The sequence below is a fragment of the Mytilus galloprovincialis genome, chromosome 14 (genome assembly GCF_965363235.1).
Source record: "Mytilus galloprovincialis chromosome 14, xbMytGall1.hap1.1, whole genome shotgun sequence".
In the NCBI taxonomy this organism is placed as follows: Eukaryota; Metazoa; Mollusca; class Bivalvia; order Mytilida; family Mytilidae; genus Mytilus; species Mytilus galloprovincialis.
Genome location: NC_134851.1, coordinates 35,864,448 through 35,881,881, shown reverse-complemented (window position 1 = coordinate 35,881,881; position 17,434 = coordinate 35,864,448). Strand labels below are relative to the sequence as shown.

The 17,434-nt window shown below is 32.9% G+C and overlaps 1 protein-coding gene across 1 annotated transcript; it reads right to left on the bottom strand.

The window, feature by feature from the left end:
• Positions 1-7,251: 7,251 nt before the first annotated feature.
• Positions 7,252-13,529, bottom strand: LOC143059065 (uncharacterized). Its single transcript, XM_076232529.1, has 2 exons — positions 13,435-13,529; positions 7,252-9,465 (listed from the first exon to the last, which is right to left on the bottom strand). Exon 2 carries the CDS (start codon positions 9,454-9,456, stop codon positions 7,774-7,776), a length of 1,683 nt encoding a protein of 560 aa, XP_076088644.1. The 5' UTR covers positions 9,457-9,465; positions 13,435-13,529; the 3' UTR covers positions 7,252-7,773.
• Between the last annotated feature and the right edge of the window lie 3,905 nt (positions 13,530-17,434).

Sequence of the window (17,434 nt, the reverse complement as noted above, 5' to 3'; positions counted from 1 at the left end):
TTAATCAGGCTTTATTACAAGGCGATAATTGGGTTATCTATATAAAATGATAATCTTGAAATTCTAAATGAAATCTTAAAAGTAAAATATGAATCAATTACATGTAAATTGCCAGTATGCATTATAAGTATGATAGACCACTGAAATATACATATGAATTATATACAAAGATGAGGAGATTGGGTATGACACTGATGACGTTTTATAATGTCTAAGTAGCAGCTGTAATCTCGAGCTCATGAATACTGAATGTGTTTTTGAAATGTAATAAGCAGGTGAAGTTGGTATATTGCTGCTAGTGTCGGGAAGTTTATAATTTCAAAAAAAAAAAATGTCTCGTTTGTCATTCTATTCTGGTACTGAGATAGTCTGGTTGATCGAAACTAGCGGTCAACACACTATTATTTTCCCAATGGCATTGACATGGTTGACATTCAATTCCCGTTGCACTGGCCATGGAATACTTAATTGAAAAGGCAAGGATTTGCCAAAACCTGTTGGAAGTACGGCCAAACAGTCATCTTTCGCTATTATGCACTTCAGAATTTCCAATTGCTCTGCTTTTAATTCTTCAACGCCAAACTGGGGTACAACTTTACCGATTGCTCCTTTTATTTCACTGGACGTCGCCATTTTGTTTCTTTAACCGATCAACAGTAATAAAACGATCGCTGATTGGATAAAAAAAGGATTTTCATTGGTCGAATGAAGGTTATAACCTTATTGAAAATTTGACCTCTGACGTGAACTTAAATGTGATGTTGTTAGATCTCCCACGCAGCGACCAAGCATTAAAAAATGAGCGAGTGAGAGATTTAATTTTAATTAGATTGTAATTATGGTTGATTTGTATATTTCTTAGTTGATCATGGCGGTTTTTTTTTTTGGTTATGTATTACTGATAAAGGCTGCCTTCTTTTTTTTTCTTTTCTTTTATGCTCTTGGTGGCTTTGTTGTCTCTTGGACATTTTCACCGTTTTTATTCTCTAATCTATTATGAATCTTCCAAAAGATAGCGTAATCCGTTGTCATTGCAGTAGATAGTGAATTCTAGCAATTTATAACTCAAGTTTACGGCTTAGGAATCGTGTCTGTCTATTTGTACTTCACCTGCTGCAGGAATTTTAAACCCAATACAATTTAAAATAATATAAGTAAGTAAGTAAGTAAATTATTTATTATAGTGACATGTGTAAATATGTACAGATTATAAAAATATAATATACTAGAACACACCCGCGAAATCGCGGGCATATACAGCTTGTAGACTGTTGTAGGATGATTTTTTGTAAAAGATATTATGTATGGAGAATTTCATAAAAGGTATCAAAAGCCCTCTCCCTTTTTCCAAAGTCCGATATTTGTTTCCTTTCTGTTAAATTCAATTATTTTCGTGTTTCTGGCCTCAGACCACAATTATTCTCCTTTGCTACAATGCATCTTTTGGTAAAAGTCAAATCAAATTAACAATTTGCACCGTTTCAAACATGAAATAAATAAATCAGTGTTTTCTTTTTCTTTTGAGAGCCTTATTAACATGCCAATGGTAGGATATGAATCATGTATAAATGACTAAGGCTAATTTGAGGGGTGGTCGGACAGGTCCTGATCCCGAAATCCCGGCCTTAAAACCATGAAATCCCGAGATGCAGAATTTAAAGAAATGCATATCCCGAAATCCCGAAATCGAAAAATATATTCCCGGATCCCGTAAGGATCAATCCCCAAATCCCGAGCTTAAAAACACCCGATCCCGACGCCCCGAAAAAGGTCCTGCCTACTTCTAATCTCTACCTTACTTTCATTTTTGCCAAATCACTATATTCCCTTTCAACAATAAATTGTTATGCCCCATTTATGGGCATAATGTTTTCTAGTCTGTACATCCGTTCGTTCGTTCGTTCGTCCGTCCATGTCTGTCCCGCTTCAGGTTAAAGTTTTTGGTCGAGGTAGTTTTAGATGAAGTTTAGCATGTTTTACTTATTTTAATATATATGCAAGTGGTATGACCCCTTAAATAGTAAAAATTTCAAAGAAAACAGTAGACAGAATCAGGGCCGACTTTCTATACTAACATACTAACATACTAACATACTAACATAGAAAGTCCCTGACAGAATACAGACAGTCTCTATATATTAAAGTAGTATAATCGTAGTCTACATGTAAATAAACGCGAAAAATAATTGTCTTCTCTAAGGAGGTATAATAGTTGTGGTTCTTGCGATCTAAACACCATGATATGAAACACGAAAAATAATTGTCCTCTCTAAGGAGATATAATAGTTGTGATTCTTGCGATCTAAACACCATGATATTGAGAACGCTCTGAATGGTTTATTTTTTTTCCATTTTTGTTATCCATCATACGATTGGTTGTCAAGTGACATGTGTCAAATGTTTTACTTATTTTAATATATATACAACTGGTATGACCCCTTAAATAGTAAACATTTCAAAGAAAACAGTAGACAGAATACAGAGAGTCTCTATATATTAAAGTAGTATAATCGTAGTTTACATGTAGATAAACGCGAAAAATAATTGTCCTCTATAAGGAGGTATAATAGTTGTGGTTCTTGCGATCTAAACACCATGATATGGAGAACACTCTGATTGGCTTATTTATTTTTCATTTCTGTTATCTATCATACGATTGGTTGTATTGGTGGCACGGTAGTATTTGCATTCCAGAATTTAGGTTGCTCTTTTGTGTACCCTACTTAGGTAAATGTATCTAAACAGTGTGATTGGACAAAAAATACAGTATCAACTGAACATACTTTTCCAAACTGAGGGATGAATCAGGTGTAGAAAAATATGAAATAATTTTACATACAGATGAAAATGAATTTTTGAGAATTTTTTTAAATTTTGTATTCACTGCACCATAAAATACCTGAAAGTACTAGTGGCCTTAGGTTTTTAAAAATAGCAAAAAAAGTAAACGGTCATGATACATATTCAAATTCATTTTTGAATAGTAAAATGAAAGTACTTCAGTTAACTGTGAATGTAGAATTTTTTGCAGTGTTAGAAAGTGGTGAAAATTCTAAAAAGGCTATCATTATCCCTTATGGGCCAGGAAATACTACCGTGCCACCTATTTGTGCATCTTTAAAACCGGAAGTCTTATCTATGACTAAAAGTCAGTCCGATGACGGAATCATATCCGGACTCCTTTTTTGTCGTTTTTCTCCCAAAATAACTCAATCTGATTAATCATAAGAATGGATGACAAATGCGACTATGCATTTTACCTATAGGACACAGAGGCATGATGATTGATTTATTGTGGAAGGAAGAGAAGCGACACCCAAAATGAGGTCTTCTCGTTTAATAGTATAGATGATACACAGTGGCGGATGCAGGAATTTTCGAAAGGGGGGTGCTAGCCCAGGGCAAAGGGGGGGTGCAGGGGGGGTGCAAACATATGTCCCGATTCAAATGCATTGATCGGCCAAAATAAAGGGGGGGTGCGGACCCCCGGAACCCCCCCTCTGGATCCGCCACTGATACATATTAATACATCCGGCCCAATGGACCTATAAGTCACCTCAAAGGAAACTAAATAATTATAAAACAATTACATCACGTTCTAATCTTTTGTTGACGAAAGTTCATTTCAAAAATATATAAACATTCAAAAATTTGTATATAATATGCAAATAATTTAAGTGTTATACAGCAACTGACGTCTTATATGAAATGCACGAACTATATCTTTTGCTAATTATGTCTTATGTGGAAAGTCATTAAAAAATTTAATTTGTCAGCATGATTCAAATCTGTGAAGTTTTCCTCAATTAAAAGTTTACCACAAAAGTTAATTCGACATTCAATATACAATGGTCAATCAAACATAAAATAGAACTCAGTTTCAGTATCTTGATTTTTACAAAATATACATAGTCTTTTTTCTACACTTTCGTACAAGTATCTTCCAGTTTCCACTCTTAATGGTAAAATTTCAATTCTAAATTGGGCTAAATGTGACCGTTCAATTTTACTCAAGTTCAAATTTAGGTAATTTTAAGTTTCAAAGACTGTTTTAAAGTTCCTATATGTTTGTAGTTTTGAAACTTTTGGACGGAATTCCTCCAGATATCTGAATACAGACGAAAAATGTTAGTTTCAACCAATGATAATATATGTTATTTGTTCTCTATATTATATTTATGTGAATCATACAGGCATTTTAGACTAAAGTATTGTCCTGCACTGGTTGGTTATGTACGTTCTTTTAACGTTATGTTAAACTTATAATCGTTATTTAAAAGGGCGAGGATTAATGTCTCAAAATCAAGCTTAACCCCACTACATTTTCCTCTAACGGTCTGAAGTCAGTAACCTCGTAAGCAGTTATCGCATGAGAGTTTTGTCTTGTTTTGGAAATTACATGCCTGATTTGAAGAAAAGAAAAACAAATAAAAAGGTATAAAGAAACAAAGATGAAGAAATTATCACATCTGCCTTGTACTAGACCTCATCTAAAGTTTTACATAATATTAGCAGTTAATTCAAAATAAGTTTTTTTCACTTTTGCACTTAAAACTGTAAATGATTTACACTTATAATAGTATAAAATATCTATATTTTATCATTAACAAAATATCACCTACCTGGATTTTAATTCATATTTATGTTCATGAAATATTGTGTTTTGAGTTCAAAAATTGAAAGCTAAATCATTTTTTTTTTATGAAAGGTTCACAAAAACAATAATAATTCAATGACCGAAGCAGACCATGTAACTATATTGACTAACGGTAGTCTTCATACTTTCTATTGATCCATTATAAACTAGTTTAATCAGTTAAAACTCTTGATCTGTGAAATTGTCGAAATAATTGTTTGTAGCTCATGTTGTCATATGGTTGGAACAAAAACTGATATTATTCTTTTTGACAAAGTGCTCCTAATGTTGATAGAAATAAACAATTTCAATGGAAATTTGTGATTTCTTTACCCCTTTGAACAGTAAAGACCTTTTCTCGATCTAAGTGTTTTTATATAACGATTAGCACTACTTTTTCCAGTAAATTAATTAGCATCTTAGCTATCAGTTCAAGTCATTTTGTAAAATGTCAACTGATAAAAAACACGTTTCAGCGTCAACCACTCACATTTTATAAGCGTATCCTCAAACAAGAAAGTGCCACGACTTTGATGTGAACGAACGGTTGGAAACTAAAGAAAAAAAGGTTACGTGAAGATGACAATTTTCAATTTCAGAATAGTAATATAATATTTTAGTCTTTAAACTATGTCGAAAATACATTTAAGCAGAACAGCAATACCCTTTTCTGACGTTATATGCATCAAAAGAAACAGTAAAACAACATATTCCTTTTGGTATTTCATTTTTTTACGTTAGTTTAAGTCATCTATATGGAATACATATAAAAGTTACTTATTACTTATCAATTTACATTTTAACCTTACACCTGCTTATAATTCTTATAAAGATGCCTACCCTGTCAACACATCCGGTTTTGTTCATTAAAAAGTGTATATGATTACCTCAGTTTATGTTACTTTCAGAATATAAATATTACCGAAAAGACTTTTTATGTTGTGACATTTTTCTCGGTACTACGTATGTTGACGACTGAACTAAAAAATCTAAGACAAATATCATGATTTGAACTTTCCAATTGTCAACTTCACGTTTTTGAGAAGTAACATAATCTTTGCTCTATCTAATAAGGTTTGTGCATCTCAATTAGCATGTCAATATGATACATTCCTGATTGTTCAAATTATACGGATCTCATTAACAGAGACATACTCTTCACACAAAAACTGCACCAATAGAGTTCCGATGCAGAACTACTGAGTTTGATCGATCACTCTTTGTCAGGCCACCATTACGATATGTTGACCAACACGATGTGGATGTACGTGTCTCCACTGACTTATGACATGTTTTGCTTCTGAAGTTACCAGTAGAACGTCCTTTCTGTATTCTAACCGATTGTCTTCTCCTTTTATTACGACCTTTTGAATGGCTGTTAAGTCGGATGACGTATGAAACATTCATGAAAGAGAGGCGAAAGATAACAAAGGGACATACAAACTCATAGATCGAAAATAAACTGACTACGCCATGGTTAAAAAGAAAAGAAAAACGCCACAACATAGAAAACTATGGACTAAGCAACAGTAACCCTGGCCACCAAAAACTAGATGATCGCATGATGGTCAGCAGATCCGGTTCCATATGTTGCACGCATCGTGTTGCTCGTGTTATTACATACACAGTAAATAGTCTAATTCGAGAGGTCATATTCGAGAAAGGGGAACGAATTGTAGTTGAAATAATGAACATATTCGATAAAATCAACTCGTGACGGCGTCCGTAAAATCTACAAAGAGATGATTTCAACTTCACCATTTTGAACTCGATATTTAATAGCTTCTTTGTTAGCAGCAACTCTCTATCTATTTACGTTTTGGTCGGGCGATTTGTGTTCGTGTTTTTCTCATTGGTTTACTCTGTTTGTATAACGGAAGACCAACTCTTCAAATAGTAGGCTCTCTAAGTAGTTACTGCTGTTATCACTAGCCAGTCAACACTGAGGTTGTGAGTTCGAAATCCGCTCATGAGGGTGTACTTAATTGACTAGGATTGTCAGTTTTCCTATCGAAGGTCGGTCGGTTTCTCTAGGCACTCTGGCTTCCGCCACCAATAAAATTGACCGCCACGAAATAGTCTAAAAGCGGTGTTTAATGGTGTTATAACACATAATATTAAAAATCTAATTTAATCAAATCAAATAGTCCTGGAAATTCAAATTTGCCTCTTCCCGCGGAAATAAATTGCCGGCAAAATGTAGTTAGTTTACAATATAGCAATTGTTGGTTGCTTAACATCCAGTGCCAAATATTTCATGCATTTCCAGGATAAAAGCAATAAATAAAATGGGTTCGAAGGTATATTTGTCATATCAGAATATCTTAGATCCTCTTATTGTAACTCTTTCAGTTACGTCAACATGTCTGAAATATGTTTTTAATTAAAAAATCAATATGTTATACATTCAAAATGGTAATGAAAATGAAAATTTTGATTCAATCAAAGACGTAAAACACTACACGCACATAAAAAACAAGCAAAAAAAAAGCCAGTACATTACTGATGATTCTTATAGGAAAATCATGAGAAATTATTCAACAATTGCATTGAGGAATTTCTCGTGTCCTGCAAGTTCAAGGTTCTTATTTGAGAGGATTTGTTTTGTTAGATATTTTGTTGCACATGGAAGAACAAACCTGTAGAAAAATTCAAACCCTATAAATAGTATATGTACTATGATAAAAAGCAAAAACAAACATCTAAACAGTCATTTGGCAAATCAACATTTATCAATCAAAAAAATATTACATTACAGTGTAATGTTATACAGTTATACTATGTGAGTGTCTGTTTTAATTCCATTATCAAAGGACTTTCTATTTATGATACATATGTATTATGGTTACTTTGTCACAGACACGATTCACAATAGGTTTTGTGTGAAGTTGCTACGTTTGTTTTAAACAATTTCTACAATACATTGGTTCAATTAAAAACTGTAACGCTCATGGAAATTTCATAATGTTTTGTAAACACTTCCAACGTCTACTTATAAAAGTTTGTCAAAACACATAACCGTTATTAAGACAATAAATGTGGATGTTTAATTATTCTTTTTTATATAAATGTATGCTTGGCATATCGTATTTATTTTTATATAGCTCGAGTATAGAAGGCGATTTTTTTGTACTGTTTTAAACGACTTTGTATAATGCAACCTTTCCTCCTTCATTGCATATGAGTAGTGTTCTTTTATTCTTGTCGTAGTAAACAGCTTTTGGATACGATAGTCCATCTGATTCTGTCAGTAGTGTTTGAATGTTTTTCCCGTCATTTTCAATCAATGTAAGATTATCGGAAATATATCCTACAACGTAAACGTTGTTGTGATCATCTACTGTTACGCCGTTCGGAAATCGTAAGCTGACACTTTCGAGTTCCCATATTTCTTCCCCATTCAAATGACAACAATGTACTTTGTTATTGCTGTGATTTGAGTAATATATCCTGTCTCTGCTCGTTTTAATGTAAGCTCCACCTTGAGATGCTGTTTTCAATAATTCCAGTTGTCTTCCTGATAGATCTAGGACTTGTATACTCTTTCCGTGTATTATGTACAGTCTACCATTCGAGTGAGATACTCCCAAGCAACTCCTCAGTAAATTAATTTTCTTTTCAACGATGAAAGTATTGGTATTTATTATTTCTATGAATGTGTCATCACCATATGTCACAACTATACTGTTAGAGTCTATCAAGTCAATATCATACGGTTGGACAGAGACAGGAATGTCACGAAGGTGTTCACCTGTATCACTGTACTCGATCAAATGTTTTTCTTTTGAGTAGTTTGCAATCAATAAATTACCATTAGGCAATATGACGCAACCAGTAATATCAAATTCACCTTGAAATTCCCTTTTTATTTGAAATGATTGAATGAACTGAAGTTTAATATCGGATATTTTTCGTGATGTTGAGATGCTGATCCCAGTTTGTGCTTGATCGATTTTTGGGTCTCTAAAATCAAGGTTGGTGGCGGATTCTGAAACCATTATTTTACCAAACTCTTCAACTTCATTGGATAATTTTTCGATTAGGCCATCAATAGATATTTTTAGTTTATAGTCCTTGGTGACACTTATTTCGTTTTTGATGGTTTCTACCTCGCTTCCGACCCGCTTCTTCATCTGACGCGTTCCAAGAAATACTTGTACATCAGAAGAAAATTGTTTCATGTGTTTTGTTTCTTCCCTTAGTTTGGTAAGCATTTCTTCCGTTGATTTAAGTTTCCGAATTATTTTCATATATTTTGATATGCATGTTTGAGATGTTGATCTAAGTTCGTGTAATAGTTTTTCTTGTAGCTTGTCTAGGTGGACGTTCATTTTCGTTCTTGTCTGAAGAACCATGGATTTGACAGCCATTTCTTGTTTTTCGAGTTCCTTAGTAGCGGATTCGCGATTCTTGATGCAAAGTGTCACGTTATTCAAAGTTCCCTCAATCGTCTCTTCAAGGTCAAATAATGAGGCAGATTGTCGAGAATTTGCTGAACTTTCACTTATTGGTACAACATCGGAACATGCCTTGTGTTTTGAAGGGACGCAAGCTACACAGAGGATTTCGTCGTGAATTTTACAGAACCACTCCAGGTTTTCTCCATGGTGTTCACATACCTGAGAGATAGAAACATTTTCAATCTTCCTGTAATCTTCTATTGAAATAACCTGATGGTTTCTTGAGGCTTTGCTTCTTCTGTGAACGTGTTCACAATCTTCACATAATCCTTCTTCACAACTAGTGCACCATCTCCAAGCATTTTTAGTGACGTCATCAACGTTACATGGACCACATGGTATTATTTTGCCTGTAGCCATTCGGAATCCCTGAAAACAACATGAAAGCAGATTTAATTTGTTATTCTTTATATATATTCTGGTTTTTGATTCAGTTGAGGGCCCTCCTCTACTTCTAAATGAAAGAAGATTTATTGGAAATCCGATTCTGACAATACCTGATTGAAATGTTCCGATAATCAAGTTGTCTGCATATTGATATAGTGAAATATCAGCTGCGAGTCACAATTCGAAAATTTGATCGAGTGAGCCTAATATTTTGTTAAGACGCTGATATTACTGTCGAGAAGACCGTGTGACCAGCAACGTCTCGGAAGTAATATTATATCAAAGTTCGACATCACACCGGCAATGTCACCTTATCTTTTGCTAGTAACTAGTAAACGTCAAACTGCAAAGCTGTTGTTCATTTATTTTGAGTTAGATTATATGAAATCGTCCACACATTTATAGTGACGTGACTAATGGAGTTACAAAAGCTGAAATCGATAAGAACGGGCAATTTCCCCATCGCAAAAAAAGGTCTGAATTCGACAGAGAGGAGCTATAAGCCACATACGAAAATTTTCAAATGAAGCAGAAGTTACTCGAAACACTTGATGAAGAAATTGTGGACGCATCGGAAACAAAGGATATAGAGACAGAAATCGTAGACACAGATGAGTATACCAGATTTTGTAAAACTGAGACATTTTAAGATATTCATAAATAAAACATCACAACCTATTTCCAACCAAGCAACACATTCGTCTTTTCAAGTTCTAAATGTAGACAGTCCACCGTTTATCCCTACTAGTTCAGAAGAAATTCTACAGACAAGTTACGTTGCCCCGATATTGCCACATTCAAATGATGCCGCTCGAATTTTAACAGAGACAAGCCAAATTGCTACACCAATTCCTACGTCAAGTTATGCTGTCCCATCCGCTATATCTAGCAGCCACCGTTTGCCAAAATTAACTTTACCCTACATTGAAAGATGTTCAAAAGTTTAACTATTTGCAGGCCCAATTAGAAAACGAAATCACTTAGACAATAGCCGGATTTTTTCTAACTAATGCTTATTATGCCGAAGCCGTAAATGTTCTGATAGAGAGATTTAGACGGACTCACAAAAAACACAAGCACACCTACAAGTACTGCTTGATATAACGCGAAGCCGGAATGACCTCGTGAGATTTTTTTACGACAAAATGGAGAGTTTGGTTAGGAGACTTGAAATGATTAGACAGACAAAATGACTCGTCCGGTTATTTATTAGTCCCGATTATAATCAACAAACTGCCCAGACAAAACATGTAATTGATGGTCGTTTCAGTTAAGGACGATTGTTTGCATGTTAAAAACAATGATTATTTTGCAGCTAAAGTATATGGTTTACAAATTTACCAAAAAAGAGAGATAACTTTACTGGGAACATTTTTCTTTTTGTAATCGTTCTATTTTATTATCGTTTTCCCCTCTTAACAATTGAACTACAATTATATGTTTGCCTTAACTGGTTTCATTGTATGTTCCTTTATTTACGTTTTACTAATCATCAGGTCATGTAAGAGAGATAGGAGATTGAGATTTATAAAAAAAAATAGTTTAAACCACCACACTATCATATTCCAGCAATCTCGTAATTTTACTATCATAACTCAGTAAATCTTAGTAAATCCTAAATGCCTTTTAGACGCATGAAATTTAGTAAGTATTGCTTGCAGTAATTTCGCTGAAACAAATATGTTTTTAATTGTAGAATATTTATTGTTTTCTGTCAATATATTCACATCACATAGCATGAATTCTGTACTTTGTAATGCTTAGCATATGTTGTATAAACCTGTCGTTTACAAAAAAAAAAAGATTCAATTTGTGTTCTTTTTTGTGTTTCTTCTGTCTCATTGCAATTTACCGTACCATCCCTTTAAGTCATACAATTGCAAAAACAGCTCAACCATGTCAACTGTTGAAATGAAAGTACTTTACAGCCATGGAATAATGTCACTGTTAAAGGCTGAGAATAAAGAGGGCTCTTATAGTGTGTGGACTAGCCAGGTAGGCTTTTGATTCCTTTGATTCGTGGTCTACCTTTTCTTATTTTCATATTAGTTTTATTTTGTTTATGTTCATGTTGATAACCATACAAACTTTTATAACTGGTACGCATTAATATATCTCCCAGAACTAGATGTAGACAAAATGATAGAAACAAATGCTTTCTTCATTTCTGGAAATATTCTTCCACATTGACCACGGGTGGGGGGAGACGGTTTCAATCTTGAAACTATCAATTTTCTTTATCTTAGCAGCAATATTCCAACTTCACCTGCATATGGAATATACATTTCACAGCTTATACGATATTCAAGAGCTCTAAGCTGCTTCACGGATTGTGCAATACGTCATCAGTGTCTGAACGAATTATCAATGAGCCAAAGTTATATAAAATAACGTCTCGTTATATTCTCAAATAAATAGTGATTTCGTATGTCTCTCGGAGTGCCTCGGTATTTGTTCATTCACATATATGTTTTTCGATTTGATGGTTTACTAGTGCGAGTGGGTTCATAAGGAAGCGGTCTGATTCTGAAAATTTTTACAGTGTTGTTTCCATTTTATTTACCCCTTGTAATTATATTTTACTTTATTGGTACTTTATCGTGAAAGTGAATACTAGCAGGGCATTATGTTTTAATATACTCTATATTCTAAGCACTACCAATTACAAACACTTTTGTGATGTATGTTTACACAGTTTTTACTGCTGGATCCCGATTATTTTCATTATTTTCATTTGCTTGACTACACAATGTTGTTAATATAACGGAATTACAATCATCTGGCATATAAGTGGGAGGTTTGTGTAGCTATAAAACGAGATAAAACCCTTCATTTTTTTTTCTAAAAATGCCTCTATACAGCTATGAAGCTACAAAGTGAGGAATCGAATAGTTCTTTTCCATTCATTTAGTTGGCTTAGAAGGTGTCACGATTGATTTGATAACTTTTATGGACTTCCTCCTAATTGAATTTACCTTGGAGTACGCTATTTTTTATGATACCTTTTGGGGATGTTTCTTTTACAGGGTCATGTGATTTATTTGTTTGTTAGCTACCTTAACGTGATGTCAATAATATTAGTAGTTTGTTAAAACAAACAACTGTTTTTAAAACTGAAACAACTTTTGGAATAGGTCAGATGTTGTTATATTAATTTTGAAAACATATTTTCTGGACTTAAATGTTTTTTTAATTTATTTTTGATATAGTAAATCAAGCGTTTTTAAAATTGAAATTAAACAAAAGAAATAGAAGTCTTTGGTAGAAACGGTTAAAAAAGCCTAATTGGTATATTCAAGTTGATTACATCTGTTTCTTTTGGCGTTGAAATTGAATTCAAGGTGCATAATTTATGATTTTAGATAAATCCAATTGCACATGGTCGCTTTCTGTTGGCAAAGGTATGTATTTTTATATCAAGCTATATGACTGTCTGCAGTTTTCGGAAGTCATCTCGTATCTCGATATTCAATAAGATGACGTCAGGACAGAAATAAACACAAAATATTGATAGATATTATCGAGTCTATGCAAAGTAAGTTATGTCTGTCGTATTCAATTACAATCCTGGTACCTTTTCTAACTTTAAAGAGAGAAATAAGTCAATTTGGTGAACATGAATTTGACAAATAATTCCTCCTTAATGTCAGCAGGGAAAACTCATTAGAAATAAAAGGACATTATTTGGTCTCATGTGCTAATCATCAAATTAATCATCCCAATAAAGGCAAAATACGTTTATACTTCAGTTAATCAGTACATCAAATCTTTATCTAAAAATATGTGACATTTTATTCACGAAAGAAATCTTTTGAACAAGGAAGTTGATTGCAGTACAAATTTTCCCAATTCAACTTTCTGTTTTCAATGAAACACAAAATTTTAGGAAATATAACTTTTTCGCAATTCATATGATAATAACAAAAATAACAAGGAAAAGCTAAAGATTACCTGGTTTCCTGTTACCACTTATTTCACGAATATTTGCCGACACACAGCGTTTGGTTTAAACCTGTTTATTGATTCATATGGATACATATACCTCGTTATCGATACAGTGACTCTACATAAATAAGATTTAAAAGCAGGATATTTTGAACAATTTAAAAGTGTCGGTTTAACACGGACTATGTTACAATGTTATAGTTTACATTTTTATTTGGGAAATTTCGTTCTTGTAAACTTTGTTAAAAAGATTACTTTACCATATTTTCAATAGACACAATCATTTAATCAAATGAATTATCTTCCATCATGACCAGATAAAAAATGATTTGTATAAAAAGTAAGGAATTTTTTTAAAAATCTAATTAAAGTGAGTATTATATTATCTTTTAGGAAATTTTGCATCAAACTCTATCAGATCTTTCAATTTAACACAAGAGGTTTACATAATAATTCGACCAACTTCAAACGTAGTCATCTTTTACCTTTTGAATATTGTTATGAAAAGCTATCCCCTGGCCAATAGACGGTCGTCGACATTCAATGTTCCTTCCAATTTCTCTATGTATTGAAACTGATGATAATAAGCGGTTTCCTCCTATGCAACTTGCAACACATCATTTTCATATATTATATTTTTTTCTCATAATATAATACCACAGCGATCTGACAATATGACTTTAGATGTTTTTATTTACAGGATTTACTTCGTTTGAATAATCATGGTAGAAATATTTAAAAGTTTATTCTAAACGACATCCTTCTTTCGCTTTTTTAAAACAGTATGGTCAAATTCTCGATATGGCTATACTTATCTCAGATTTAGATGCACATAGTAATTGTTGTTACAATTTCCTCAAATATGAATCCGAATTTAACATAACCTGTGTGCGATTTCGATGTTTTAAAGTTAAAATCGAAAAAAATCCTACAGAACTATAATTCTTAAACTAATAGATAGCAAAACAATGAAAGTATTAGAGCTAGGAAAAATGAACAACATGAAATTGAAATTCCTCAAAATTCCATGAATTCTCTTGTTGCATTGACGTCATTTAAAAAAATATCGTCAGACTAATTTTAAACTCTTAAGCTGAAAGTTATCCCGTTCCGTATACTCTCCAACCAGAAAAGTATAACATACACATAGAATTTTGAGGTAGGTGCTGTTTGATTTTCTATTCTTTTACATTATTTGTACAATGATGGATTACTAAAAGTCAACATGGTGGCTCACTTCTTAGTAACGACATGTCAAATAATGAAAACAACACGTTATAAGTGTCATTCGTCCGAAGCGTCTTTACTGGACAACCATCATTAGGAACGCTCAAATCCGAATTTTTTGGAAATCTTTATGAGAACAGAAACAGTTCAAGACCTTTGTGACCAAAAAGGCCATTATAATAGTAAAATCCATCTAAGGCGACAACCATTTTCTTATCTTTGGGGCAGGGGGCTTGGATTTTTTTGAAAAAAATAACTTTGGTGGCCTAGCTGGCCGGAAAAAATATATTTTGCACTACAGCTGAAAAAAACAATTATGATGTCACCTTTTTTAAAAAAATTGCACTGCTGCATTTGAAAAAGGTGAAACTAACAACAGTTGAGACAGTGAAACAACAGATTATAAACAGCCGTCCAGTCTACGATAAGGAAAGATTTCTATTTATACCTTATCACTTTTTACATGTTCCTGTAATAGTGTTTGATCCAGAAATATTTAAAATTATTCCAGATCTCCAGCATATATGTTACTGCATTTAAAAAACCATACTGAAAACTGCAACTATTATAAACATAAATTGGTAATTTTATAACAGGAATAGATATGGTATCATAAGCAGTCTTTTAAAGTAGCCCTGATTGTGTATGACACAGACTTGTAAACCGGTAGTATTTTCCGTTTGTATCATTCTTTATACCTTTTTCTCAATGGAATGTCAATCATCATAGTTGAAAACAGTGGATGTTTATAATTTGGAGCTATTCACTCTTTGGCATTACAGATAGAAATGGTGGCCACTCCAATTACAGTTTTAAAATTCAAGGACTGCGGTACCTATATGACGGACTCAGAGAATAATTTAATGTAGTAAGTGGGATAAAAAAATCAATGTCAGGATATAGACAGAGCCATGCGCTTTACATATTACATCAATTAAAAAGTTAAAATGAATTTTTTGTTTATTTTATGGTTTTGTGGGGGAAAATGTATTTCTGTTCCACATTATAGGAAAATGCTTTCCTTTTCATAAGAAACAAAATATTTTATCGGAGGAAGGTTCTGAAAAAAAAATATATGAACACAATAAAAATCCCCCCGGTAAGAAAATGGTTGTTGCCTAAGATCAACTTTGCCGGAGGGACTGAAATCTTATTTTTTTTATAAACTTTAAATTTATTAACAGACAATTTCAAAAAAAGTAGCTTTAAATCGTTTCAGTTTTGAAGTACTATCCACTGAGCTGATGATACCCTCGAGTACTTATACTCCACCAGCAGAGGTATCGACCCAGTGTCAACTGCAGATGTGGCGGTAAATAATACCCAACTAAAACAATGATTTGGTTTAGGATTAAACTAATTTTTCTCTTATTTAAGAGACACGTATACAAGCCATAGATTTATTGGGGTATAATATAACAGCCACTCACAAGATACACTTATCTGCGCTTCAGTTTTATAAAGTACCGTATTTTTACTATTTGAATCGAAATAATTTATGCAAGTCATAGATTTGTTAACATTTTCGCGTTCTAAACTAAAAGTTTTTAAAGTAAATATCTTTGAATTTCTGAAGAATATAGGTCAAAGATTACTATTTTAGTTCATATTTACCATATAAAGATGACTTTAGTATGTACACTAAAGAGGTCTGTAAAGTAGAACTTACTTTACTTAAAGCTACTACTTATAATGTACATTGCCCTTTCCTGGATCATGATATTTGTATTTCTAACAGGGCTAAATACTGTATAGGATAATAGAGATAAATTTTCATTTCCTATTGTCAAATGTTCGATTCTTAAATATCTCAAATTGTTTAATTCGCTCGTATATGTAAAATCTTATTGATTCTAATGGTATAAAACACATGTATTACTAAACAATTATTACGCCAGGGTTTTTTGATATCACAAACTTGTCAAAACTTTACTTACTTTTATCATTTGTGCAAGGACATCATTCGAAAACATAAATCAATGCACAAACATCTCATACTTTCATCGATCTTTTATGGAAATAATGTATACAAAACATAAAAATACCATCATTCACCACACAACGATTTACTCATATATAAATGGAATGGCAAAGTTGGATCAAGCAAAAAGTCAAAATTAAAAGTCAAATGTCAAGTGCGGGATACAGACTCCTTCGAGTTTGTTACCTTTAAAAGACAACAATTTACGGCGCTAATCATAATATTACAATCTAACGTATACTCGGTGATGCTCGAGGAAAAAACATTTGGATACCATGTACATGAAAGCATAAAGACAAAAAAGATAAATATTTAGACGCAAACGCACTTAGCAACAAAAGAAGAAAGATGTATTGATGATTGCGCCAATTTGTTTACTGTATTATTTTTGTAAATTATATTTGATTAAATCATTGCTGAGGGTGTCCATGAAGCCTAAAATTAGTTAGTGTTTTTCATTATGAGGTATATGTATCCAACAAGTCACATTCGTTTGCCAATAGCAGGATGTATACATCTGTAGTCCCATCTTGTTGGAATGGGAACCTAGTAGCTGATACCTAGTTTATGGACAGTACGGCACTCTTTGCACGTTAATATATTAGGCAACATTATTTATGGTTTCCTTTCAAAAAAAGTTATGCAAACAAAATTCAGTTAGTAGGTCAAACGGATATCTATGGTATTTGGTTGCTGGAGTAAATGTGTATAATACACTAATTTACGTAAATACATCACGCGTTGAATTTGTTATACCAATATTTTTCAATACGGAATAGTATATTGCAACTGATTTTT